Source organism: Pleurodeles waltl, chromosome 3_1 (assembly GCF_031143425.1).
Source record: "Pleurodeles waltl isolate 20211129_DDA chromosome 3_1, aPleWal1.hap1.20221129, whole genome shotgun sequence".
Classification (NCBI taxonomy): domain Eukaryota; kingdom Metazoa; phylum Chordata; class Amphibia; order Caudata; family Salamandridae; genus Pleurodeles; species Pleurodeles waltl.
In genome coordinates this window covers 24875625-24902092 of record NC_090440.1, presented here as the reverse complement: position 1 = coordinate 24902092, position 26468 = coordinate 24875625, and the positions used below count along the sequence as shown (strand labels likewise).

Here is a 26468-nt window from a genome sequence, read left to right as displayed (position 1 = left end):
GGAATTTATAATAAAATGTATCTGAAGGTTTCTGTGAGTGATGTTTGTGAGACATAGTATGTGTGTGTAAAAGAGGGCACCTGTATATGTGAGAAAGGATGTGTGTATGTGCGTGAAAGCTTGTATGTGTGTGTATCTGTTAAAGAAAAAGGGAAGATAAGATGAAAAAGAGAGACAGCGGTTGTGCGAGAGAAATAGTGCTGTGTGCAAGGGAGTGTGTGCTAGAGAGAAAGAGACAGAGTGCTGTGTGAATGAAACAGATGGAAAGAGACAGCTAGAAAGAAAAAGAGTGTATGTGTCATAGAGAGAGAAAAAAAACATATGTGTTGGAAAGAGGATGTGTGTATGTTTGTGAAAGCATGTATGTGTGAAAGAGTGTGTGTGTGTGTTAGTAAGACCAATGTAATGGCACGGTAACTTAGCATGATATCGCTGCAAGATATTTAATCCCTAAAACTGGGCCAACGGAAGTGAAATGCATATGCGCGCAATGTTATATTTAAACATGTTTCGAAATTTACTAACTAAATCTGTGCATACCTTACAGAAAACACAAAAAGCGCAATGTTAAACTTAGGCATTATTTCCAATGTTAAAACTAAAAATGTGCAAACAGGATATAAAAGGCAACCTATACCCTGCTAGATTTACAAACGTTTATAAAATTAATAAACAAAAATAAGGACAAAGTCAGGAGTGGTATGAAATTGTAAAAACGCTAGGCAGTATTCCTCAAAGATCCCACTGGACTTCAGTGAAGATAGAATTAGCATAGTGTGAACATCACCTTCAACATCCGCATCTGCTGTTTAGGTTCATGTGAACGATCTTTAAAGCTGTGCTAATTCTCTTGCAACTGAAGCTAGGCAATATCTTTCTCAACACATCAACAAACTACTGAACCCTGTCTGGCCACTGCAGACTCTTTCTTTCTGCCTAAATTGCTTTTGTTCCTTGGAAAAAACTAGCGGCACATGCCTTTAAGGATCAAATGTAACCTTCAAAGGCTTCAGACTATCGTGATGCACGCCAATAGACTTGCTTTTACACATTGTTTGGTAATAATAAAAGATTATCAAAAACTGTGCAATACTGGTGCCTAAAAAAATAACTATACCACCATTAGTAATTCAATAAAAATGTGCCTCTGCATAATAGAAGGCTGAGTTGTAAATAGGATTATTTTAAGATGTGCAAACGCTAAACAAAATACAAAGTTGTGACTAATAGGCTTTAAACTGATGTTAATAAATAATAAAGTTTAAACAGGCACAGCTGAACCGTAACGTGTTATTTTAAGCTGCGCTGAACTAAAGTAAAAGTTTACGATAGCATTTGTCGTCTTCTAAAAATGCCACTACATACGTAAATACTAAGCAGGCACAAATACGCCTGTACTGGCAGTGTTTGAAATAGGGTCAGTGTATAATTACAACTGTTCTGACACTGTCAAGATTTGTCAATTTACAGCACGAAAACTCTGCATAATATGGCAGCAAGGCAATTAATAACAGAAACTGTGCAAACACAAGATCAAAGGCAAAGCGCGCGCTGCGGTATTAACCTGACATGGTGAAAACGTTGAATAAACTCTAAATTAAAGTCTCTGCGAGTGATGTGTGTGAGACAGAGCATGTGTGTGCAAGACAGAACGCGTGTGTATTACAAAAAGGATGTATGTATGTGAGTGATAGCTTGTATAAGTAACAGGGCGTATGTGTGTGTGAAAGAAAGAGAGAGGATATAGTGAGAGAGACAGTGTGTTTGTGAAGACGTTAGTGCAGTGTGTGACAGAGGGAAGGAGAGAGAGAGAAAAAAATAAAGTGCTGTATAAATGAGAAAGCGGGAAAGATGCCAAAAAAAGAAAAACAGTTTGTGTGTGAGATAAAGAGAAAAAACGATTGTGTGGGAGAGAAGATGTGCGTATGTATGTGAGAGAGCGTGTGTGTGTTATAAAAACCAATATAAGCACGGAACCTCTGACTAATATAGCTGCAAGGTAATTAATAATAATAATTAAGACTGTGCAGATGCGTCGAAAACAAATGCGTACACTCCTATATTTAAGCATGTTTTTAAGTTTACTAACCAAAGTAAACCTACAAACACTAGATGAAAGCTAATACATGCAGTGCTTTTTCAAGTTCGTTTTAAAACTTACTACACCAAAAAAAAAAAAAACACGATGTGAAAAGCAAAGCCCATACTACGATGTTGACCTGACATGGTGTAAACGTAAAATAAAATACATCTGAATGTCTCTGTGAGTGATGTGTCTGAGACACAGTACATGTGTGTGAAAGAGAGCACTTCTGTGTGGGAAAAGATGTGTGTATGTGCGTGAGAGCATGTTTGTGCAAGAAGGCATGTATTGCAAAATAATCAATAATAACCAAAACTGTTCAAACATTGAATAAGAATAAAACAACGATGGGCACTGTTATTTTTAAACACGTTTTAAAATGTACAAACCAAAGCTGTGCAAACACAAGTTAAAGGCAATGTGCAACCGGCGCTCAACAGACTAATCGCTACAGTGCGACTACAAATACTAAAAAAAAAAAAGTTCCACAAACATCTAAAAAAGGAAAGCTGCGTAAGAAGATTGTACTTGGTTGCTGCGCTTTGGGAGGGATAAACACGAAGGGAGGCATGACAAATGCATACCAGAAACCAATAGCAAACAAAGAATATAATTATAACAAGCACACAGCCAATAACATGCCAGTAGGTGGGCATAAAGACCACAGAGCAATTACAACAGTCCGAGAGACAGCGCATACGCACTGCCTAGGCTCGATCTAAAAAAATGACCTGATGTGGCCTCCAGTTTTCAGCACAGGACTCAAAGTATGAACTCTAGATATTGCACAGGACTCAAGGTATGAACTCTAGATACAGACACCACAGGCCAGATGAGACCTCTAAGCTTGAGACGGTACTCCAGATGTGGCCTCTAGGCTTGGGATGGACTTGCAGTTGGAGATGGTAGTGCAGATGTGGCCTCTAGGCTTGGAATGGACTTGCAGTTGGAGATGGTACTGCAGATGTGGCCCCTAGGCTTGAGACAGTACTCCGGATGTGGTCCCTAGGCTTGAGACAGTACTCCAGATGTGACCTCTAAGCTTGAGATGGAACTCCAGATGTGGTACCCAGGTGTGAGATGGTAGTGCAGATGTGGCCTCTAGGCTTGGGATGGACTTGCAGTTGGAGATGGTACTGCAGATGTGGCACCTAGGCTTGAGACAGTACTCCAGATGTGGTCCCTAGGCTTGAGACAGTACTCCAGATGTGACCTCTAAGCTTGAGATGGAACTCCAGATGTGGTACCCCGGTGTGAGATGGTAGTGCAGATGTGGCCTCTAGGCTTGGGATGGACTTGCAGTTGGAGATGGTACTGCAGATGTGGCCCCTAGGCTTGAGACAGTACTCCAGATGTGACCTCTAAGCTTGAGATGGAACTCCAGATGTGGTACCCAGGTGTGAGATGGTAGTGCAGATGTGGCCTCTAGGCTTGGGATGGACTTGCAGTTGGAGATGGTACTGCAGATGTGGCCCCTAGGCTTGAGACAGTACTCCAGATGTGGTCCCTAGGCTTGAGACAGTACTCCAGATGTGACCTCTAAGCTTGAGATGGAACTCCAGATGTGGTACCCCGGTGTGAGATGGTAGTGCAGATGTGGCCTCTAGGCTTGGGATGGACTTGCAGTTGGAGATGGTACTGCAGATGTGGCCCCTAGGCTTGAGACAGTACTCCAGATGTGGTCCCTAGGCTTGAGACAGTACTCCAGATGTGACCTCTAAGCTTGAGATGGAACTCCAGATGTGGTACCCAGGTGTGAGATGGTAGTGCAGATGTGGCCTCTAGGCTTGGGATGGACTTGCAGTTGGAGATGGTACTGCAGATGTGGCCCCTAGGCTTGAGACAGTACTCCAGATGTGGTCCCTAGGCTTGAGACAGTACTCCAGATGTGACTCTAAGCTTGAGATGGAACTCCAGATGTGGTACCCCGGTGTGAGATGGTACTGCAGATGTGGCCCCTGGGCTTGAGACGCTACTCCACATCCCGATGCAGTGCAACCCCCACGGTGCACATCCCGATGCCCTCGGCGCGGCCAACCGAACACACACGGAACAGCATCATTCCCTCTGGTGGGTTCACTCGCCCTGTGCCCCCGACATGCCGCGGGCCCTCCGCTGGTGGGCGTGTGGTGATCGGAGGGGGGAGGGGGGTTTGCAGTACTGCTGCTGAAAAAACGACAGATCCGCCCCCAAAGGGACACTCGGCCAAGTGTGGGGGAAGCAGCCCCCTAAAGCCGGGTGGGACACTGGGCAGAATGTATGTGTGTGTGTGGGGGGGGCACCCCTCCCCCCTCCGCAGTCGGAGGCCACTGAGCCGGAATCTCATCCCCTGGGATTCACGTGAGGGGTCGTTTTAATATTTAATGCGCTCGCGCGGTGACATTTCCACCTGGGTATTCAGAGTGGCCCCCCCTCGCTAGGATAAATCACATGGGGTAGATGGGGGGGGGGGGGTGGAGACGGAGGGAGTAAAACAGGAGCTACACTGTAATGCGAGAGAGCATCTCTTATCCGCTGCCACCAGAGAAGAAGAGTGAGCCCCACCCCCCTCCCTTGAGCACCCCAGCGCCCTATGCACCCCAAGACTACTGAAGACCGGGGCGCACACTGGCACTCACCATCGTGCGCATCAGGCCATCCCAACAAACACACACACCTTCATCCACCCACTCATCCTCCACACACTTCCGTTTCATTTTTATACAGAGCTACCGCGCCGCAAGCCCGCTTCTTGGCGCTAATAAACACTGTATGACTCGGTATGACGCTCACTTTGTGGCGGGAGACTGCAGCCGGCGCTACACCCGTTAAGCTACCTCTCCTTCCTATTCACACACCCGCCCTCCCCAGCCCTCCCTCGGCCTGCCTGCCTTCCTCTAGCGCTTACACATCATACTCAGCTTCTCGGCACGTTTCCACAACAGGCAAGACACCCCACCCTCGTGGTCCCTTCTCCCCATCATCACAGGGACATCCGGGTCATTCTCTCCTTCTGCTGTTACCACAGGATCCTTTCCCACGTACACCGGCAGTACCTAGCACCCCCACTCTGTTCTCTCTGCCTCTCTGCGCTATGTCCCCCTCCTACTCTCCTTCCTGTCATCTCCATGGCTTCCCGGGCCTGCGCATCTCCTCTTCCGTGTCCAGTGTGTCCAAGACGCCTCTCTACCCGCTCAGCGACGACCCGGAGTCTCCCTCCCATCTCCCACCCACCACTGACCCTCATCCCTCCCTAGCGCACCACTATCCTCGTTTTACCATGCCACACCTCCATCTCCCCCCTTCCCCCCATGAACACCGCCACGCCTCCCCCTACCTGTCCACCTCTCTCCATCTATCCTTCACACTGCCCTCTCCATCGCCTTCCATCCATCCCTCACACTCCCCTCTCTATCCCTCACAGACCCGTCTCCATCTCTCTATACACCCCTCACACTGCCCTCTCCATCTCTCTATACACCCCTCACACTGCCCTCTCCATCTCTCTATACACCCCTCACATTCCCCTCTCCATCCCTCTATACATCCCTCACACTCTGTCCATCCATCCATCACACCTCTCCCCATCCATCCCTCACACTCCCCTCTCTATGCCTCACAGACCCGTCTCCATCTCTCTATACATCCCTCACACTCACTCCATCCATCCCTCACACTCCCCTCTCTATCCCTCACAGACCCGTCTCCATCTCTCTATACATCCCTCACACTCTCTCCATCCATCCCTCACACTGCCCTCTCCATCTCTTTCCATCCATAACTCACACTCACCTCTCCATCTCTCTATACATCCCTCACACTCTCTCCATCCATCCAGCACACTCTCTCCATCCATCCCTCACACTGCCCTCTCCATCTCTCTATACACCCCTCACAGGCCCCTCTCCATCTCCCTATACATCCCTAACACTCCACTCTCCATCTCTCTATACACCCCTCACACTCTCTCCATCCATCCCTCACAATCCCCTCTCCATCTCTCTATACATCCCTCACACTCTCTCCATCCATCCCTCACACTCCCCTCTCCATCTCTCTATACATCCCTCACACTCTCTCCATCCATCCTTCACACTGCCCTCTGCCTCGCCTTTCATCCATCCCTCACACTCCCCTCTCTATCCCTCACAGACCCGTCTCCATCTCTCCATACATCCCTCACACTCTCTCCATCCACCCCTCACACTGCCCTCTCCATCGCCTTTCATCCATCCCTCACACTCTCCTCTCTATCCCTCACAGACCCGCCTCCATCTCTCTTTACACCCCTCACACTCTCTCCATCCATCCCTCACACTCTCTCCATCAATCCCTCACACTCCCCTCTCTATCCCTCACAGACCGTCTCCATTTCTCTATACATCCCTCACACTCACTCCATCCATCCCTCATACTCCCCTCTCTATCCCTCACAGACCCATCTCCATCTCTCTATACATCCCTCACACTCTCTCCATCCATCCATCCCTCACACTGCCCTCTCCATCTCTTTCCATCCATCCCTCACACTCCCCTCTCCATCTCTCTATACACCCCTCATACTCCCCTCTCCATCTCTCTATACACCCCTCACACTGCCCTCTCCATCTCTCTATACACCCCTCACACTCTCTCCATCCATCCCTCACAATGCCCTCTCCATCTCTTTCCATCCATAACTCACACTGCCCTCTCCACCCATCCCTCACACTGCCCTATCCATCTCTCTATACACCTCACACTGCCCTCTCTATATCTCTATACATCCCTAACACTCCCCTCTCCATCTCTCTATACACCTCTCACACTGCCCTCTCCATCTCTCTATACATCCCGAACACTCCCCTCTCTATCTCTCTATACATCCCTCACACTCTCTCCATCCATCCCTCACACTCTCTCCATCCATCCCTCACACTCCCCTCTCTATCCCTCACAGACCCGTCTCCATCTCTCTATACACCCCCACACTCTCTCTATCCACCCCTCACACTCTCTTCATCCACCCCTTACACTGCCCTCTCCATCTCTCTATATACCCCTCACACTGCCCTCTCCATCTCTCTATCAACCACTCACACTGCCCTCTCCATCTCTCTATACACCCCTCACACCCCCACTCCATCTCTTACACTGCCCTCTCCATCTCTCTATACATCCCTCACACTGCCCTCTCCATCTCTCTATACACCCTCACACTGCACTCTCCATCCATCCCTCACACTGCCCTCTCCATCTCTCTATGCATACCTCACACTCCCCTCTCTATCCCTCACACTCCCCTCTCCATCTCTCTATACACCCCTCACACTGCCCTCACCATCTCTCTATACACCCCTCACACTCCCCTCTCCATCCCTCACACTGCCCTCTCCATCTCTCTATACACCCCTCACACTGCCCTCTCCATCTCTCTATACACCCCTCACACTCTCTCCATCCACCCCTCACACCCCCCACTCCATCTCTCACACTGCCCTCTCCATCTCTCTATACACCCCTCACACTGCCTCTCCATCTCTCTATACATCCCTCACACTCTCTCCATCCATCCCTCACACTGCTCTCGCCATCCATCCCTCACACTGCCCTTTCCATCTCTCTATGCATCCCTCACACTCTCTCCATCCATCCCTCACACTGCACTCTCCATCGCCTTCCATCCATCTCCCACACTCCCCTCTCTATCCCACACAGACCCGCCTCCATTTCTCTATACACCCCTCACACTCTCTCCATCATCACTCACACTCTCTCCATCCATCACTCACACTGCCCTCTCCATCGCCTCCATCCCTCCCTCACACTGCCCTCTCCATCTCTCTATACACCCCTCACACTCTCTCCATCCACCCCTCACACCGCCCTCTCCATCTCTCTATACACCTCTCATACCCCCCACTCCATCTCTCACACTGCCCTCTTCATCTCTCTATACATCTCTCACACTGCCCTCTCCATCTCTCTATACACCCCTCACACTCCCCTCTCTTTCCCTCACAGACCCGTCTCCATCTCTCTATACACCCCTCACACTCTCTCCACCCATCCCTCACACTGCCCTCTCCATCTCTCTATACACCCCTCACACTACCCTCTCCATCTCTCTATACACCCCTCACACTGCCCTCTCCATCTCTCTATACATCCCTCACACTGCCCTCTCCATCCATCCCTCACACTGCCCTCTCCATCTCTCTATACATCCCTCACACTGCCCTCTCCATCTCTTTATACACCTCTCACACTGCCCTCTCAATCTCTCTATACACCCCTCACACTGCCCTCTCGATCTCTATACATCCCTCACAGGCTCCTCTCTATCCCTCACACTCCCCTCTCCATCTCTCTATACATCCCTTCACACTGCCCTCACCATCGCCTTTCATCCATCCCCCACACTCCCCTCTCTATCCCTCACAGACCCGTCTCCATCTCTCTATACATCCCTCATACTCCCTCCATCCATCCCTCACACTGCCCTCTCTATACATCCCTCACAGGCCCCTCCCATCTCTCTATACATCCCTCACACTCACTCCATCCATCCCTCACACTGCCCTCTCCATCTCTTTCCATCCATAACTCACCCTCACCTCTCCATCTCTCTATACACCCCTCACACTCCCCTCTCCATCCCTCACACTCCCCTCTCCATCTCTCTATACACCCCTCACACTGCCCTCTCCATCTCTCTATACACCCCTCACACTGCCCTCTCCATCTCTCTATACACCCCTCACACTGCCCTCTCTATCTCTCTATGCACCCCTCACACTCCCACTCCATCCCTCACACTGCCCTCTCCATCTCTCTATACACCCCTCACACTGCCCTCTCCATCCATCCCTCACACTGCCCTCTCCATCTCTCTATACATCCCTCACACTGCCCTCTCCATCTCTCTATAGATCCCTCACACTGCCCTCTCCATCTCTCTATACACTCTTCACACTGCCCTCTCCATCTATCTATACACCCCTCACACTGCCCTCTCCATCCATCCCTCACACTGCCTTCTCCATCTCTCTATACATCCCTCACACTCCCTCTCTATCCCTCACAATCCCCTCTCAATCTCTCTATACACCCCTCACACTGCCCTCGCCATCTCTCTATACATCCCTCACACTGCCCTCCCCGTCTCTCTATACACCCCTCACACTGCCCTCTCCATCTCTCTATACACCCCTCACACTGCCCTTTCCATCTCTCTATACACCCCTCACACTGCCCTCTCCATCTCTCTATACACCCCTCACACTGCCCTCTCTATCCCACTGCCCTATCCATCTCTCTATACATCCCTCACACTCCCCTCTCTATCCCACTGCCCTCTCCATCTCTCTATACACCCCTACACTGCCCACTCCATCTCTCTATACATCCCTCGCAGGCCACTCTCCATCCCTCACACTGCCCTCTCCATCCCTCACATTGCCCTCTCCATCTCGCTATACACCCCTCACACTGCCCTCTCTATCTCTCTATACACTCCTCACACTCCCCTCTCCATACCTCACACTGCCCTCTCCATCTCTCTATACACCCCTCACACTGCCCTCTCCATCTCTCTATACATCCCTCACACTGCCCTCTCCATCTATCCCTCACACTACCCTCTCCATCTTTCTATACATCCCTCACACTGCCCTCTCCATCTCTCTATACATCCCTCACACTCCCCTCTCTATCCCACTGCCCTCTCCATCTCTCTATACATCCCTCTCACTGCCCTCTCCATCTCTCTATACACCCCTACACTGCCCTCTCCATCTCCTTATACATCCCTCGCAGGCCACTCTCCATCCCTCACACTGCCCTCTCCATCCCTCACATTGCCCTCTCCATCTCGCTATACACCCCTCACACTGCCCTCTCCATCTCTCTATACAATCCTCACACTCCCCTCTCCATACCTCACACTGCCCTCTCCATCTCTCTATACACCCCTCACACTGCCCTCTCCATCTCTCTATACATCCCTCACACTGCCCTCTCCATCTCTCTATACATCCCTCACACTGCCTTCTCCATCTCTCTATACACCTCTCACACTGCCCTATCACTCTCTCTATATACTCCTCACACCGCCCTCTCCATCTATCCCTCACACTACCCTCTCCATCTCTCTATACATCCCTCACACTGCCCTCTCCATCTCTCTATACATCCCTCACACTCCCCTCTCTATCCCACTGCCCTCTCCATCTCTCTATACATCCCTCTCACTGCCCTCTCCATCTCTCTATACATCCCTCGCAGGCCACTCTCCATCCCTCACACTGCCCTCTCCATCCCTCACATTGCCCTCTCCATCTCGCTATACACCCCTCACACTGCCCTCTCCATCTCTCTATACAGTCCTCACACTGCCCTCTCCATCTCTCTATACACCCCTCACACTGCCCTCTCCATCTATCCCTCACACTACCCTCTCCATCTCTCTATACATCCCTCACACTGCCCTCTCCATCTCTCTATACACCCCTCACACTGCCCTCTCCATCCATCCCTCACACTGCCCTCTCCATCTCTCTATGCATCCCTCACCCTCCCCTCTCTATCCCTCACACTCCCCTCTCCATCGCTCTATACACCCCTCACACTGCCCTCTCCATCTCTCTATACACCCCTCACACTGCCCTCTCCATCTCTCTATACATCCCTCACACTGCCCTCTCCATCTCTCTATACACCGCTCACACTGCCCTCTCCATCTCTCTATACACCCCTCACACTGCCCTCTCCATCCATCCCTCACACTGCCCTGTCCATCTCTCTATACATCCCTCACACTGCCCTCTCCATCTCTCTATAAACTCCTCACACTCCCCTCTCCAACTCTCACACTGCCCTCTCCATCTCTCTATACACCCCTCACACTGCCCTCTCCATCCATCCCTCACACTGCCCTCTCCATCTCTCTATACATCCCTCACCCTCCCCTCTCTATCCCTCACACTCCCCTCTCCATCCATCTATACACCCCTCACACTGCTCTCTCCATCTCTCTATACACCCCTCACACTGACCTCTCCACCTCTCTATACATCCCTCTCACTGCCCTCTCCATCTCTCTATACATCCCTCTCACTGCCCTCTCCATCCATCCCTCACACTGCCCTCTCCATCTCTCTATACATCCCTCACATTGCCCTCTCCATCTCTCTATACATCCCTCACACTGCCCTCTCCATCTCTCTATACATCCCTCACATTGCTCTCTCCATCTCTCTATACATTCCTCACACTGCCTTCTCCATCTCTCTATACACCTCTCACACTGACCTCTCCATCTCTCTATACACTCCTCACACCGCCCTCTCCATCTATCCCTCACGCTGCCCTCTCCATCCATCCCTCACACTGCCCTCTCCATCTCTCTATACACCCCTCACACTGCCCTCTCCATCTCTCTATACATCCCTCACACGGCCCTCTCCATCTCTCTATACACCCCTCACACTGCCCTCTCCATCTCTCTATACACCCCTCACACTGCCCTCTCCATCTCTCTATACACCCCTCACACTGCCCTCTCCATCTCTCTATATACCCCTCACACGGCCCTCTCCATCTCTCTATACACCCCTCACACTGCCCTCTCCATCTCTCTATACACCCCTCACACTCCCCTCTCCATCCCTCACACTGCGCTCTCCATCTCTCTATATATCCTTCACATGCCCCTCTCTATCCCTCACGCTCCCCTCTCCATCTCTCTATACATCCCTCACACGGCCCTCTCCATCTCTCTATACACCCCTCACACTGCCCTCTCCATCTCTCTATACACCCCTCACACTGCCCTCTCCATCTCTCTATACACCCCTCACACTGCCCTCTCCATCTCTCTATATACCCCTCACACGGCCCTCTCCATCTCTCTATACACCCCTCACACTGCCCTCTCCATCTCTCTATACACCCCTCACACTCCCCTCTCCATCCCTCACACTGCGCTCTCCATCTCTCTATATATCCTTCACATGCCCCTCTCTATCCCTCACGCTCCCCTCTCCATCTCTCTATACACCCCTCACACTGCCCTCGCCATCTCTCTATACACCCCTCACACTGCCCTCTCCATCCATCCCTCACACTGCCCTCTCCATCTCTCTATACACCTCTCACACTGCCCTATCCCTCTCTGTATATACTCCTCACAACGCCCTCTCCATCTATCCCTCACACTGCCCTCTCCATCTCTCTATACATCCCTCACACTGCCCTCTCCATCTCTCTATACATCCCTCACACTGCCCTCTCCATCTCTCACACTGCCCTCTCCATCTCTCTATACATCCGTCACCATCCCCTCTCTATCCCTCACACTCCCCTCTCCATCGCTCTATACACCCCTCACACTGCCCTCTCCATCTCTCTATACACCTCTCACACTGCCCTCTCCATCTCTCTATACATCCCTCACACTGCCCTCTCCATCTCTCTATACATCCCTCACACTGCCCTCTCCATCTCTCTATACATCCCTCACACTTTCCTCTCCATCTCTCTATACACCCCTCACACTGCCCTCTCCATCTCTCTATACATCCCTCACACTGCCCTCTCCATCTCTCTATACACCCCGCACACTGCCCTCTCCATCTCTCTATACACCTCTCACACTGCCCTCTCCATCTCTCTATACACCCCTCACACTCCCCTCTCCATCCCTCACACTGCGCTCTCCATCTCTCTATATATCCCTCACACTCCCCTCTCTGTCCCTCACACTCCCCTCTCCATCTCTCTATACACACCTCACACTGCCCTCTCCATCCATCCCTCACACTGCCCTCTCCATGTCTTGCCATCCATCCCTCACAATCCCCTCTCCACCCATCCCTCACCCCGCTCTCCATCCCTCACACTCCCCTCTCTATACACCCCTCACACTGCCCTCTCCATCTCTTGCCATTCATCCCTCACAATCCCCTCTCCACCCTCACACTCCCCTCTTCATCTCTCTATACATCCCCCACACTCCCCTCTCCATCTCTCTATACATCCATCACAGACCCATCTCCATCTCTCTATACATCCCTCACACTCTCTCCATCCATCCCTCACACTCCCCTCTCAATCCCTCACAGTCCCCTTTACACCTCTCTATACACCCGTCACACTACCCTCTCCATCTCTCACAGGCCCCTCTCCATCTCTCTATACATCCCTCACACTCTCTCCATCCATCCCTCACACTCCCCCTCAATCCCTCACAGTCCCCTCTCCATCTCTCTATACATCCCTCACACTTCCCTCTCCATCCCTCACACTCCCCTCCCCATCCATCCCTCACACTTCCTTCTCCATCCATCCCCCTCCCCTCCCCATCCATCCCTCACACTCCCCTCTCTATCCCTCACACTCCCCTCTCCATCTCTCTATACACCCCTCACACTGCCCTCTCCATCTCTCTATACACCTCTCACACTGCCCTCTCCATCTCTCTATACATCCCTCACACTGCCCTCTCCATCTCTCTATACATCCCTCACACTGCCCTCTCCATCTCTCTATACATCCCTCACACTTTCCTCTCCATCTCTCTATACACCCCTCACACTGCCCTCTCCATCTCTCTATACATCCCTCACACTGCCCTCTCCATCTCTCTATACACCCCGCACACTGCCCTCTCCATCTCTCTATACACCTCTCACACTGCCCTCTCCATCTCTCTATACACCCCTCACACTCCCCTCTCCATCCCTCACACTGCGCTCTCCATCTCTCTATATATCCCTCACACTCCCCTCTCTGTCCCTCACACTCCCCTCTCCATCTCTCTATACACACCTCACACTGCCCTCTCCATCCATCCCTCACACTGCCCTCTCCATGTCTTGCCATCCATCCCTCACAATCCCCTCTCCACCCATCCCTCACCCCGCTCTCCATCCCTCACACTCCCCTCTCTATACACCCCTCACACTGCCCTCTCCATCTCTTGCCATTCATCCCTCACAATCCCCTCTCCACCCTCACACTCCCCTCTTCATCTCTCTATACATCCCCCACACTCCCCTCTCCATCTCTCTATACATCCATCACAGACCCATCTCCATCTCTCTATACATCCCTCACACTCTCTCCATCCATCCCTCACACTCCCCTCTCAATCCCTCACAGTCCCCTTTACACCTCTCTATACACCCGTCACACTACCCTCTCCATCTCTCACAGGCCCCTCTCCATCTCTCTATACATCCCTCACACTCTCTCCATCCATCCCTCACACTCCCCCTCAATCCCTCACAGTCCCCTCTCCATCTCTCTATACATCCCTCACACTTCCCTCTCCATCCCTCACACTCCCCTCCCCATCCATCCCTCACACTTCCTTCTCCATCCATCCCCCTCCCCTCCCCATCCATCCCTCACACTCCCCTCTCTATCCCTCACACTCCCCTCTCCATCTCTCTATACACCTCTCACACTACCCTCGCCATCTCTCTATGCACCCCTCACACTGCCCTCTCCATCTCTCTATACATCCCTCACATGCCCCTCTCTATCCCTCACGCTCCCCTCTCCATCTCTCTATACACCTCTCACACTACCCTCGCCATCTCTCTATACACCCCTCACACTGCCCTCTCCATCTCTCTATATACCCCTCACACCCCCACTCCATCTCTCACACTGCCCTCTCCATCTCTCAATACATCTCTCACAGTCCCCTCTCCATCTCTCTATACATCCCTCAACCTCCCCTCTCCATCCCTCACAATACCCCCTCTATCTCTCTATACATCCCTCACACCACCCTCTCCATCACTCCTGAGCACTCCCCCATGTTCCTTCATTCATATTCCTCTGCCCCTTTCCTCCACGGTTCCAGCTCCCCTCTAACACCTCCTTCCCAGGCCTCCCTTGCTCTCTCCCACCCCCTCCACAGCTGGCACACTCTGCCAGTTTCCAGTCCCCAGCTCCGGGCTCACCTTGGTATCCTGCGATCCGCTGACAAGAAGCCCGTCTGCCAGAGCCAAGCACCAGACGGGGCCATTGTGTCCGAATAATGTCCTGGAGCAGACGCCCAGTCGAATATTCCAGATCTGGAAAGGGAAACAGAGCCTGTTCACCAGCAGATAGGCAGCACATGCAGTGACCACGACAGGCGGGCACCATGAGGCCAACAGGCCTGGCAGACCATGCAAGCGGGCATCAGGAGAGGCTGGCAGGTTGGCATACATTCTGCTGTGAGGGCTACTGAAGGCTTGGCTTACAGAAGAGATGCTTTAGGGGTTGGCGTGGGGATTGAATGTTTAGCTTGCATGTGCACGCATGTGTGTATGGCATAATGCGCTTAATAAGTTTCCTTTCATTCATTCATTCAAGTACCGACCCATCACATATATCTGTGATAGGTTGTATTTATCAATGTAAAACAGAATGTTCTCACAGAACAAGTTACTTACCTTCAGTAACGCTCTTTCTGGTGGATGCTCTATCTAGCTGAAGGTATCTCACCTTTAGAATAGTCCCAGCACCAGACTGGATACAGATTTTCAACAGCCGTTGCTCCTGTGGGGCAGCAGATGGTGCTATTGGGCATCGCGGCACCCTGTAAGTAATGGCATGCAGCCGCAGGCAGGCAATACCCCTGCACGCTGAGGTTTGTTCTGCCCTCCTCTGCGTCCTCAGCAATGGATAAATCATGACAAATTGGAGGCCACAGTGCGCCAAAACTAACTGGGACCTCCTTTTTAACGTACAAGAGTCCACTCCGCAGAACTTGGAGGATGAAGGGCTATCTGCGGTTTGCATTATTCATAAGAACAAACTACTTAGAGTTGTGCGTTCCTTACCTTCGAACTAGGTACCCAAGCAGTACCTTCCAGAAGGCAGAGGGTCTGCGGAGTGGGCTTCTTGTAAAAGGTCCTGCAGGACGGAGCCAGGACTCTGCTGTCTAGAGAGTAATACTTGGAGAAAGTACATACGATGCCCACGTTGCAGCCTGGCAGATGTCTAGAACAGGAACACCCCTCGCCAGGCGGCACTGGCTCCGGTGGAGGGAGCTCATCGGCCCTCAGGGGGTTGCTTCTTGGTCAGGGTACGGGACACACTCCACCTGTACAGGATCCATTTCTGCACCACCTACCCTTCTTAGAATCAGCAAAGACCACCCAGAGCTGGTGTCCCCTGTGAATTCTGTGTAAAAACTGAGGGTATCTTAAGATCACACCAGTGGAGCCTCGGCTCCTCCTTTGAGAGAGCTCATTGAGAGAGAATGTTAGGAACGGCGACCCGTGTGGAAGGGTCAATCTTTGGCAGAAAGGAACCCCAGGTTCTCCGCACTAATGTGTCAGGAAAGAAAGAGATAAGGAAAAACGGAAGGAGAGAAGGAAAGAAATATGGAAAGAAAGAAAGAAACAGAAAGAAGGAAAGAAAACAGTAAGAAGGAAAGAGAAGGAAAGAGAGAAAGATATAAAAATAAAGAAATAAAGAGAAAGAGATAAAAAGAAAGAAAGAGAGAAGGAAGAAAAGAAGGAAGGAAAGAGAAAGAAAGAAGGAAGGAAGGAGGAAAGAGAGAAAGAAAGAAAGAAAGAAAGAGAGAAAGAAAGAAAGAAAGAGAGAAAGAGAGAAAGAAAGAAAGAAAGAAAGAAAGAAAGAAAGAAAGAAGAAAGAAAGAAAAAAGGAAAAAAGGAAAGAAAGAAGGAAAGAAAGAAAAAGAAAGAATGAAAGAAAGGAGTGTACGGAGGTTGCACTAACAGCGCCTGCAGCTCACTGACCCAGCACACAGAAGTGATCACAAGCCGACATGCACTTCAAAGCTGTGAGAACCGAGTTAAGGTCCCATCGAGGCACAACGAGAGGCCTTGGCAGAAGCATGTTCGTCAAACGTTTTACAACCTCGTCACGACAGCGGACTAGAAAGGGTGGTCAGGCAAACATAGGAAGGCCAGGAGGGCCAACATAGTTGAGGCTATTGACAAAGGCACCTTACACCGGTGAGTAATTTGGATGTGTAATTTACTTTACACTGTTGAGGAAATTTACTACTTAAGGATGTTTAAGAAATGAGTGTAAATGTACTCAGAAGTGTAGACAAACAAGTCTCCAACCCCAAAAAAGGGGATGGAGCTAAATTTATGAACGTAAGTTATTCTTGCCAAAAAAAAGTAGTGGTACGTCTAGCACCACACATGGAGGACCACTGATACCCTGACACTGCAAAACCCTCCAATAGAGAATATTAGAGGTAAGGATTAAAAATAAAACCCCATTGGAAATAATGTCACAATTAAATTATTTAATATAGTTAAAAATATAAATTGACATAACTTCATGTTTTAAAAAAACAAAAAATATAACATTATTTAATTATAAAATATTGTAACAACTGTTTTAGGAATTTATAAGTTATGAAAATACAATGACATTATTTTTCATTCATTCTATACATCACTTTTAAGAGGTGTTCATGCATAATAAAGAAATGTAATTTCTTTTCACTTGAAAATCCGGAGGCTAACATCCAGGCTGGTGCCTGCTTCCCACGCTGCAGCCCACGGCACAGCCACAAAGTCTGTTGTGCCAAGGCCGGTCATCAACACATATGTTGGAAATGGCCCTTTTTGCAGGGTTAGCCCAAAACTTTGCACCTCTGACCTCCTGTTTTTGACCCTGTGCTGCATTTCGTTTTTGCTGGCTTTACGACTCTGGGCACTTTACCACTTCTGACCAGTACTACAGTGCAACCGCTACCGGTCTGCACTGTCTTGGTTTATCCATGAATGGCATATCTGATTTACTCGTAGGCCTCTAGTAAAGTGCCCTATATGTGCACAGGGACTGTGAATCAAATGCTACTAGTGGGCCTGCAGCACTGGTTGTGCCACCCACCTTAGTAGCCCTGCAAACGTGTCTCAGACCTGCCATTGGAGTGTCTGTGTGTGTAGTTTTAAACTGCCAATTCGACTTGGCAAGTGTACCCACATGCCAGGCCTAACCATCCTTATTACTACATGCAAGTCACCCCTAAAGTAAGTCCAAGGCAGTGCATTTAAAAGGTAGGACATGTACTGGTGTGTTTTACATGTCCTGACAGTGAAATACTGCTAAATTCGAATTTCACTGTTGCAAGGCCTATCCCTCTCATAGTAACATGGGATTGCCCTGAAATATCTTTTAAGTGTAATTTTCTATTGGGACCAGATAGAGATATGGAGCTTGGGCTCTCCGAACTCACAATATAAAAATACATCTTTTAGTGAAGTTGTTTTTTGAATTGTAAGTTTGAAAATGGTACCTTTAGAATGTGCCATCAGTGTACTACAGAATGTACCATCAGTGGACTACAGAATGTGCCATCAGTGGACTAAAGAATGTGCCATCAGTGGACTAAAGAATGTGCCATCAGTGGACTACAGAACATGCCGTCAGTGTGCTACAGAATGTGCCAGAAGTGGACTAAAGAATGTGCCATCAGTGCACTACAGAATGTGCCATCAGTGGACTACAGAACATGCCGTCAGTGTGCTACAGAATGTGCCAGGAGTGGACTACAGAATGTGCCATCCATGGACTAGAGAATGTGCCATGAGTGGACTAGAGAAGGTGCCATCAGTGTACTGCAGAATGTGCCATCAGTGTACTACAGAATGTACCATCCGTGGACTACAGAACGTGCTGTCACTGTACTTCAGAATGTGCCATGAGTGGACTAGAGAATGTGCCATACGTGGACTACATAATATGCCATCAGTGGACTAAAGAATGTGCCATCAGTGGACTAATGAATGTGCCATCAGAGGACCAGAGAATGTGCCGTCAGTGGACTAGAGAATGTGCCATCAGTGCACTACAGAATGTACCATCTGTGGACAACAGAATGTGCCATCAGTGGCCTACTTAATGTGCCATGTGTCATCAGTGAACTAGATAATGTGCCATCATCGGGCTAGAGAATGTGCCATCAGTGGGCTAGAGAATGTGCCATCAGTGTACTACAGAATGTGCCATCAGTGAACTAGAGAATGTGCCATCAGTGGACGACAGAACGTGCCATGTAGACTACAGAATGTGCCGTCAGTATACTACAGAAAGTGCCATGTGGACCACAGAACGTTCCGTCGGTGGACAACAGAATGTGCCATGTGGACGACAGAACGTGCCGTCAGTGTACTACAGAATGTGCCATCATTGGACTACAGAATGTGCCATCAGTGGACTACAGAACATGCCATGTGGACTACAGAATATGCCATTATTGGACTAGAGAATGTGCCATCGGTGGACTAGAGAATGTGCCATCAGTGGACAACAGAACGTGCTGACAGTGGACTACTGAGCGTGCCATGAGTGGACTACAGAATTTGCCATCAGTGGACTAGAGAAATGTGCCATGTGCCATCAGCGGACTAGAGAATGTGCCCTCAGTGGACTAGATAATGCGCCATCAGTGGATGACAGGACGTTCTATGTGGACTACAGAACATGCTGTCAGTGGATTACAGACTCTGCCATCAGTGGACTACAGAACGTGCTGTCAGTGTATTACTGAACGTGCCATGAGTGGACTAGAGAATGTGCCATCAGTGGACGACAGAACATGCTATGTGGACTACAGAACATGCTGTCAGTGGACTACAGACTCTGCCATCAGTGGACTACAGAACGTGCTGTTAGTGTACTACTGAACGTGTTGTCAGTGTACTACTGAACGTGTTGTCAGTGTACTACTGATTGTGCCACGAGTGGACTAGAGAATGTGCCATCAGTGGACTAGAGAATGGGCCATTAGTGGACTAGAGAATGTGCCATGTGCCATCAGTGGACTAGAGAATGTGCCACGTGCCATCAGGGGACTACAGAATGTGCCATCAGCGGACTAGAGAATGTGCCATCAGTGGACAACAGGACTTGCTATGTGGACTACAGAACATGTCGTCAATGGACTACAGACTCTGCCATCAGTGGACTACAGAACATGCTGTCAGTGTACTACAGAATGTGCCATCAGTGTACTACAGAATGTGCCATCAGTGGATTACAGAATGTGCCATCAGTGTACTACAGAATGTGCCATCAGTGGATTACAGAATGTGCCATCAGTGTACTACAGAATGTGCCATCAGTGGATTACAGAATGTGCCATTAGTGAACTAGAGAATGTGCCACGTGCATCAGTGGACTAGAGAATGTGCCATCAGTGGACTACAGAATGTGCCATCAGTGGACTACAGAACGTGCCATCAGTGGACTACAGAATGTGCCATCAGTGGACTACAGAACGTGCTGTCAGTGGACTACAGAACGTGCTGTCAGTGTACTACAGAATGTGCCATCAGTGGATTATAGAATGTGCCATCAGTGTACTACAGAATGTGCCATCAATGGATTACAGAATGTGCCATTAGTGGACTAGAGAATGTGCCATGTGCCATCAGTGGACTAGAGAATGTGCCACGTGCCATCAGTGGACTACAGAATGTACCATCAGTGGACTACAGAACGTGCTGTCAGTGGACTACAGAACGTGCTGTCAGTGTACTACAGAATGTGCCATCAGTGGATTACAGAATGTGCCATCAGTGTACTACAGAATGTGCCATCAATGGATTACAGAATGTGCCATTAGTGGACTAGAGAATGTGCCATGTGCCATCAGTGGACTAGAGAATGTGCCACGTGCCATCAGTGGACTACAGAATGTGCCATCAGTGGACTACAGAATGTGCCATCAGTGGACTACAGAACGTGCCATCAGTGTACTACAGAACGTGCCGTCAGTGTACTACAGAACGTGCCCTCAGTGGACTACAGAACGTGCCGTCAATGAACTACAGAACGTGCCGCCAGTGGACTACAGAACGTGCCGTCAGTGGACTACAGAACGTGCCGTCAGTGGACTATCAGTGGACTACAGAATGTGCCATCAGTGGACTACAGAACGTGCCATCAGTGGACTACAGAATGTGCGATCAGTGGACTACAGAATGTGCCATCACGGCACTAATGAATATGTCCCCCCCCTACCCCAAGGGTAGGTCGCTCCCCCTGCCGTTGCAGCTCCTCCAGCTCCTCCAGGTTCCTGAGACCGCCCAGCAACCTCGCAGTAAGTACCCCCCACCTCCCAGCCCCTCGCCCTGCCCCACGCTACTCACCCTCTCTCCTGCTTCTTTTCTCCTTCTCTGTTCTTCCTCCTCGCTCCTCTTCTGTAATCTTCTTCTGTACTCTTCTTTCGCTCCTGCTCCCCGTCTTCTCTCTTCATCTGTGTGCTTCTCAGCCTCTCCTCTGCACCGCGACCCGCGTGTGCCTCTTCTTCTCTGTCCCTCTTCTTGGCTCCTTCCTCTGCCGCTCGCCTCCCCTCTTCTCCTTCTTCATCTGTACTCTTCTGTCTTCTGCGCTCCTCTTCTTCACCTTCATCTGTATTTCTCTGTCTTCTGCGCTCCTCTTCTTCTTTATCTTCTTCTGTAGTCTTCTGTCTTCTGCTCTCCGTCTCCTGTACCTTCTTCTGTGGTCTTCTGTCTTCTGTTCTTCGTCTTCTGTCTTCTCTTCTTCGTCTTCTGTCTTCTGCTCTTCATCTTCTGTCTTCTGTTCTTCTGCTTCTTTCTTCTGCTCTTCATCTTCTGTCTTCTGTTCTTCTGCTTCTTCGTCTTCCGTCTTCTGCTCTCCCCGCGCCTGCCCTCCTGCCCCTGTCTCATCTCTCTCCCTCACTCGCCTCCCCCTCTGTATCACCCCTATCTACCCCGTTCGCTATCTGCCTCCCTCACTCCTCCTATCTACCAATCTACCTATCTCTCTATCTCACTATCTATCTCCCTCACTCACCACCTCCTCCTATCTACCTATTTCTCTATCTTTCCCCCCCACTCGCCACCCCCTCCGTTACCACCCCTATCTTCCTATCCTTTCTCTCTACCTCTCACCCTCACCCACCTCTACAAACCCCCTCCCCTATCTTCCCAACCTTACTCCTATCTCTCTCCCTAAACTCCTAAACTTCCTAAAACTCACCCCTCACCACCCATAAACCCCCCTCCCCCAGCTCTTCTCCCTCTACCTGTCCCCCCCTCCCTTCCGCTTTCCCGCCGCCACCTCCTGCACGCCCTCGCCCCCCCAGCTCCCATTCGCCCCCAGCTGACCCCTCCCCCCTCCTCCCTCTTATGGCGGCCGCTGCGTGACCGTGCCAGAGGCAAGCCCGTCTGCGCCCGTCCGCGCCTGGCCCGCGCCCAGCGCCACGACCCCTGGTCCCCAGCTCTCCCAACCCCCGCTGCTCAGCTACAACCCCACCACCCTCCACGCCCTCAACCCAGGGCGCTCCAACACCTGCTTCCAAGCGCACCCCAAACGCACCCATGGACCCTTCACCTGCCACTCCTGCAAACGCATCTTCCACCACGCAACTACCACGACCACCAGCCCACGCACCATCAACCACCTCAAATGCATCCTGGTCAACGCTCGATCCATCCACAAGCACGCCGTTGAACTCTGGGACCTCCTGGACTCCACAGCACCAGACGTCGCCTTCATCACGGAGACCTGGATGAACGCCTCCTCGGCCCCTGACATCGCCACTGCCATCCCCGAAAGCTACAAGATTTCCAGGAAAGACTGCACCAACCAAGTAGGAGGAGGAATCGCCATCGTCTTCAAAGACTCCATCAGCGTCACCACCTCCACCGAAGACACCCCCCTCGCCGCTGAACACCTGCATTTCCAGATTCGCACCGACCCCAGGACCACCCTCAGAGGATCCCTCATCAACCGTCCCCCCGGACCGCGCGCCCCTTTCAGCAACTCCATCGCCGACTTCGTCTCCCCGCACGCCCTCGCCTCGCCGGACTACATCCTCCTAGGCGACCTCAACTTCCATCTGGAACAGAACAACGACCTCAACACCACCGCTCTGCTCGACAATCTCGCCAACCTCGGCCTCAAGCAACTGGTGAACACCGCCACCCACATCGCCGGACACTCGCTTGACCCCATCTTCTCTGCCAGCAAACACGTCTCCTTCAGCCACGCCTCCGCTCTACACTGGACCGACCACAGCTGTGTCCACTTCACATTCCGATGCGAGACCCACCACCTCCGCACTCAACCCATCCCTCGTCGACAGTGGAACAAAATCCCCGAAGAACAGCTCTTCTCCGCGCTCACCATCAACCAACCCACCCTCACCACCGACGACCCCAACGACGCAGCCTTCAGCCTCACGAACTGGATCACCAACTGCGCAGACAACTTTGCACCCCTCAGACGCACGCATCGACAGGACAATACCAAAAAACCTCTCTGGCTCTCTGACACCCTTAAGGAATCGAAGAAAACCTGTCGTGCCCTCGAGAGAACCTGGCGCAGGGACCACACCGCTGACAACATGACCGCCCTCAAGAACGCGACCCGCGCACACCACCACCTGATCCGCGCAGCCAAAAGGAATTTCTTCACCGACAGACTGGACAAAAACAGCCACAACAGCAGAGACTTTTCAGCATCGTTAAAGAGTTCTCCACCCCCAACGCAGTCACGCCCTCACAAGACCTGTGCAACTCCCTCGCCACCTTCTTCCATCGCAAGATCACCGACCTCCACGACAGCTTCGGACACCAGACCCAACCAAGCATCACCGAACCCACACCCCCGGCCACCACCCTCAACGCCTGGACCCACATCAACACTGAAGAAACCAAAACCACCATGAACTCTATCCACTCCGGTGCCCCATCGGACCCCTGCCCTCACTTCATCTTCAATAAAGCCGACGACATCATCAACTCTTCATTTTCTTCTGCTACCTTCCCCGAAAGCTGGAAACACGCCGAAGTCAACGCCCTACTAAAGAAACCTACGGCTGACCCAAGCGACCTGAAAAACTTCCGCCCCATCTCGCTCCTCCCCTTCTCTGCCAAGGTAATAGAGAAGACCGTCAACAAACAGCTTACCAACTTCCTGGAAGACAACAACCTTCTCGACCCTTCACAAACCAGATTCCGAACCAACCACAGCACTGAAACCACCCTCATCTCAGTCACAGACGACATCAGAACCCTGATGGACAACGGTGAAACAGTCGCCCTCATCCTCCTCGACCTCTCGGCTGCCTTCGACACCGTCTGTCACCGCACCCTAATAACCCGCCTCCGCTCCACCGGGATCCAAGGCCAGGCCCTGGACTGGATCGCCTCCTTCCTCTCAAACCGCTCTCAAAGAGTTTACCTCCCACCTTTTCGCTCAGACCCCACCGAGATCATCTGCGGCGTACCTCAAGGCTCCTCGCTCAGCCCGACACTCTTCAATGTCTACATGAGCCCCCTCGCCGACATCGTACGCAAGCACAACATCATCATCATCACCTCCTACGCCGACGACACCCAACTTATACTCTCCCTCACCAAGGACCCCGCCAGCACTAAGACCAACCTACAAGACGGCATGAAGGACGTCGCAGATTGGATGAGGCTCAGCCGCCTAAAGCTGAACTCGGACAAAACGGAAGTCCTCATCCTCGGCAACAGCCCGACCGCATGGGACGATCCCTGGTGGCCCACCGCCCTTGGCACCGCACCGACCCCCTCAGACCACGTCCGCAACCTCGGCTTCATCTTGGACACTCTTCTCACCATGACCAAACAAGTCAACGCCGTGTCCTCCGCCTGCTTCCTCACCCTCCGCATGCTCCGCAAGATCTTCCGCTGGATCCCCGCCGACACCAGAAAAACCGTGACCCACGCCCTCGTCACGAGCCGCCTGGACTACGGCAACACCCTCTATGCTGGGACCACCGCTAAACTCCAAAAACGCCTGCAACGTATTCAAAACGCCTCGGCCCGCCTCATCCTCGACGTACCCCGCAACAGCCACATCTCCGCACACCTGAGACACCTGCATTGGCTCCCAGTCAGCAAAAGGATCACCTTCCGACTTCTCACCCACGCACACAAAGCCCTCCACAACAAGGGACCCGAATACCTCAACCGTCGCCTCAGCTTCTACGCCCCTACCCGTCTCCTCCGTTCCTCTGGCCTCGCACTCGCTGCCGTCCCTCGCATCCGACGCTCCACGGCGGGTGGGAGGTCCTTCTCCTACCTGGCAGCCAAGACCTGGAACACCCTCCCCACCAGCCTCAGGACCACCCAGGACCACTCCGCTTTCCGAAGACTCCTCAAGACCTGGCTTTTCGAGCAGCAGTAACCCCCTCTCCCCCCTAGCGCCTTGAGACCCGCACGGGTGAGTAGCGCGCTTTATAAATGTTAATGATTTGATTTGATTTGATTTGATTTGTCTTCCCTGGAATCAGCAGTACTGACAAAGGAAGACAAATCTTTGCGACAAATAGAGCCCCCCCTCCTTTCTTCTGAGTCCATGGTTATGATATTAGTGCCAGCAGCTTACTGAAATAATTCGTGGTTTTATTTAAACTGAATGCCTATTCTTCCTGGCAACTGTATTTCTCAACTTCGGTAACTGTTAGGAGAGGAAGACTCTGGTGCCAACCTCTGCCCACAACAGGATTCAGACCTCCATGTCCTCAGCTCTGCTGCCCTCCAGCGAGCCATGGACGGGAAGGTGCCATTGGGCAACCTTTGCTGCTTACCTCCAAACGCTGCAGGCCACCTCCGGACCTGGCCGGTGGTCCCTGCAGATCTCCAAGGGGCCGGGGAGGGCCAGGGAGAAGGACAGGACAAGCCTGCCCTGGTGATGCTCAGAAGAATGCGGCCATTTGACAACATTCATTGCTGTTTCAATCCAGAGGTTCACATTGCCTCAAGGTCGGCTGGCCTTCCAACCCTGGTAATGTCGGGGGCACCGGAAGGCGGCCTGCAGCTGGCCCTGTGGCCAGGGAACCCTGAACTCAGCCCCTCGTCCCAGCCCTGGCGACAGCAAGATGGCACAGCGAGGGGCAGTCAAGGGCACGTTGTGAAAGAAACGAGCCGTGCAGACACGGATTTAGCACAACGTCTGTGTGTAGAGTGCAGTCGCCCTTCTCTGTGCGCGTCTAGTTGGGAACCATCTTCTCAGAGGCCAGAGCACTGGGGAGCGGTCAGTGCCAGGTGTTAATACCCCTAACAGCACCGGACGGGGCATTTACAGACCACCGGGGCCTAGGGATGTTTCCTCTCTCTACCGGCGCCCCTGGACTCCCAGCAACTGCTGCCCTGCGTGAGCCCACCAGTATTTAGTGCATTAGCTACATGGCACATCAATTCACATTTCTCACCAGGACGTTTGTGTATTTCGCGTAATACGTTTACGCCGGCGGTTATACACTTTACCCATGATCTTCACCCACAAGAGATTCATTTGTGCAGAAAAAGCCTTGCGGGTACAGAGGTGTGCAACACCAGAGACACATTTTCTCCTGGAGCCAGGTGGACTCCACGGATATAGGGCTTTTGTACACGAGGTATGTCCTGATAGGTGTGTTTTACATGACACAGAA

The 26468-nt window shown here is 51.3% G+C and overlaps 1 protein-coding gene across 1 annotated transcript in view; it reads right to left on the bottom strand.

Annotated features, from left to right (window-relative positions):
• Positions 1-26468, bottom strand: part of LOC138283713 (F-box/WD repeat-containing protein 7-like) — a 334239-nt gene that overhangs the window by 211225 nt on the left and 96546 nt on the right. Inside the window, exon 13 of the mRNA XM_069221757.1 lies at positions 15016-15129. Coding sequence (XP_069077858.1) covers positions 15016-15129 — 114 coding nt within the window. The remainder of the gene's footprint in view (positions 1-15015; positions 15130-26468) is intronic.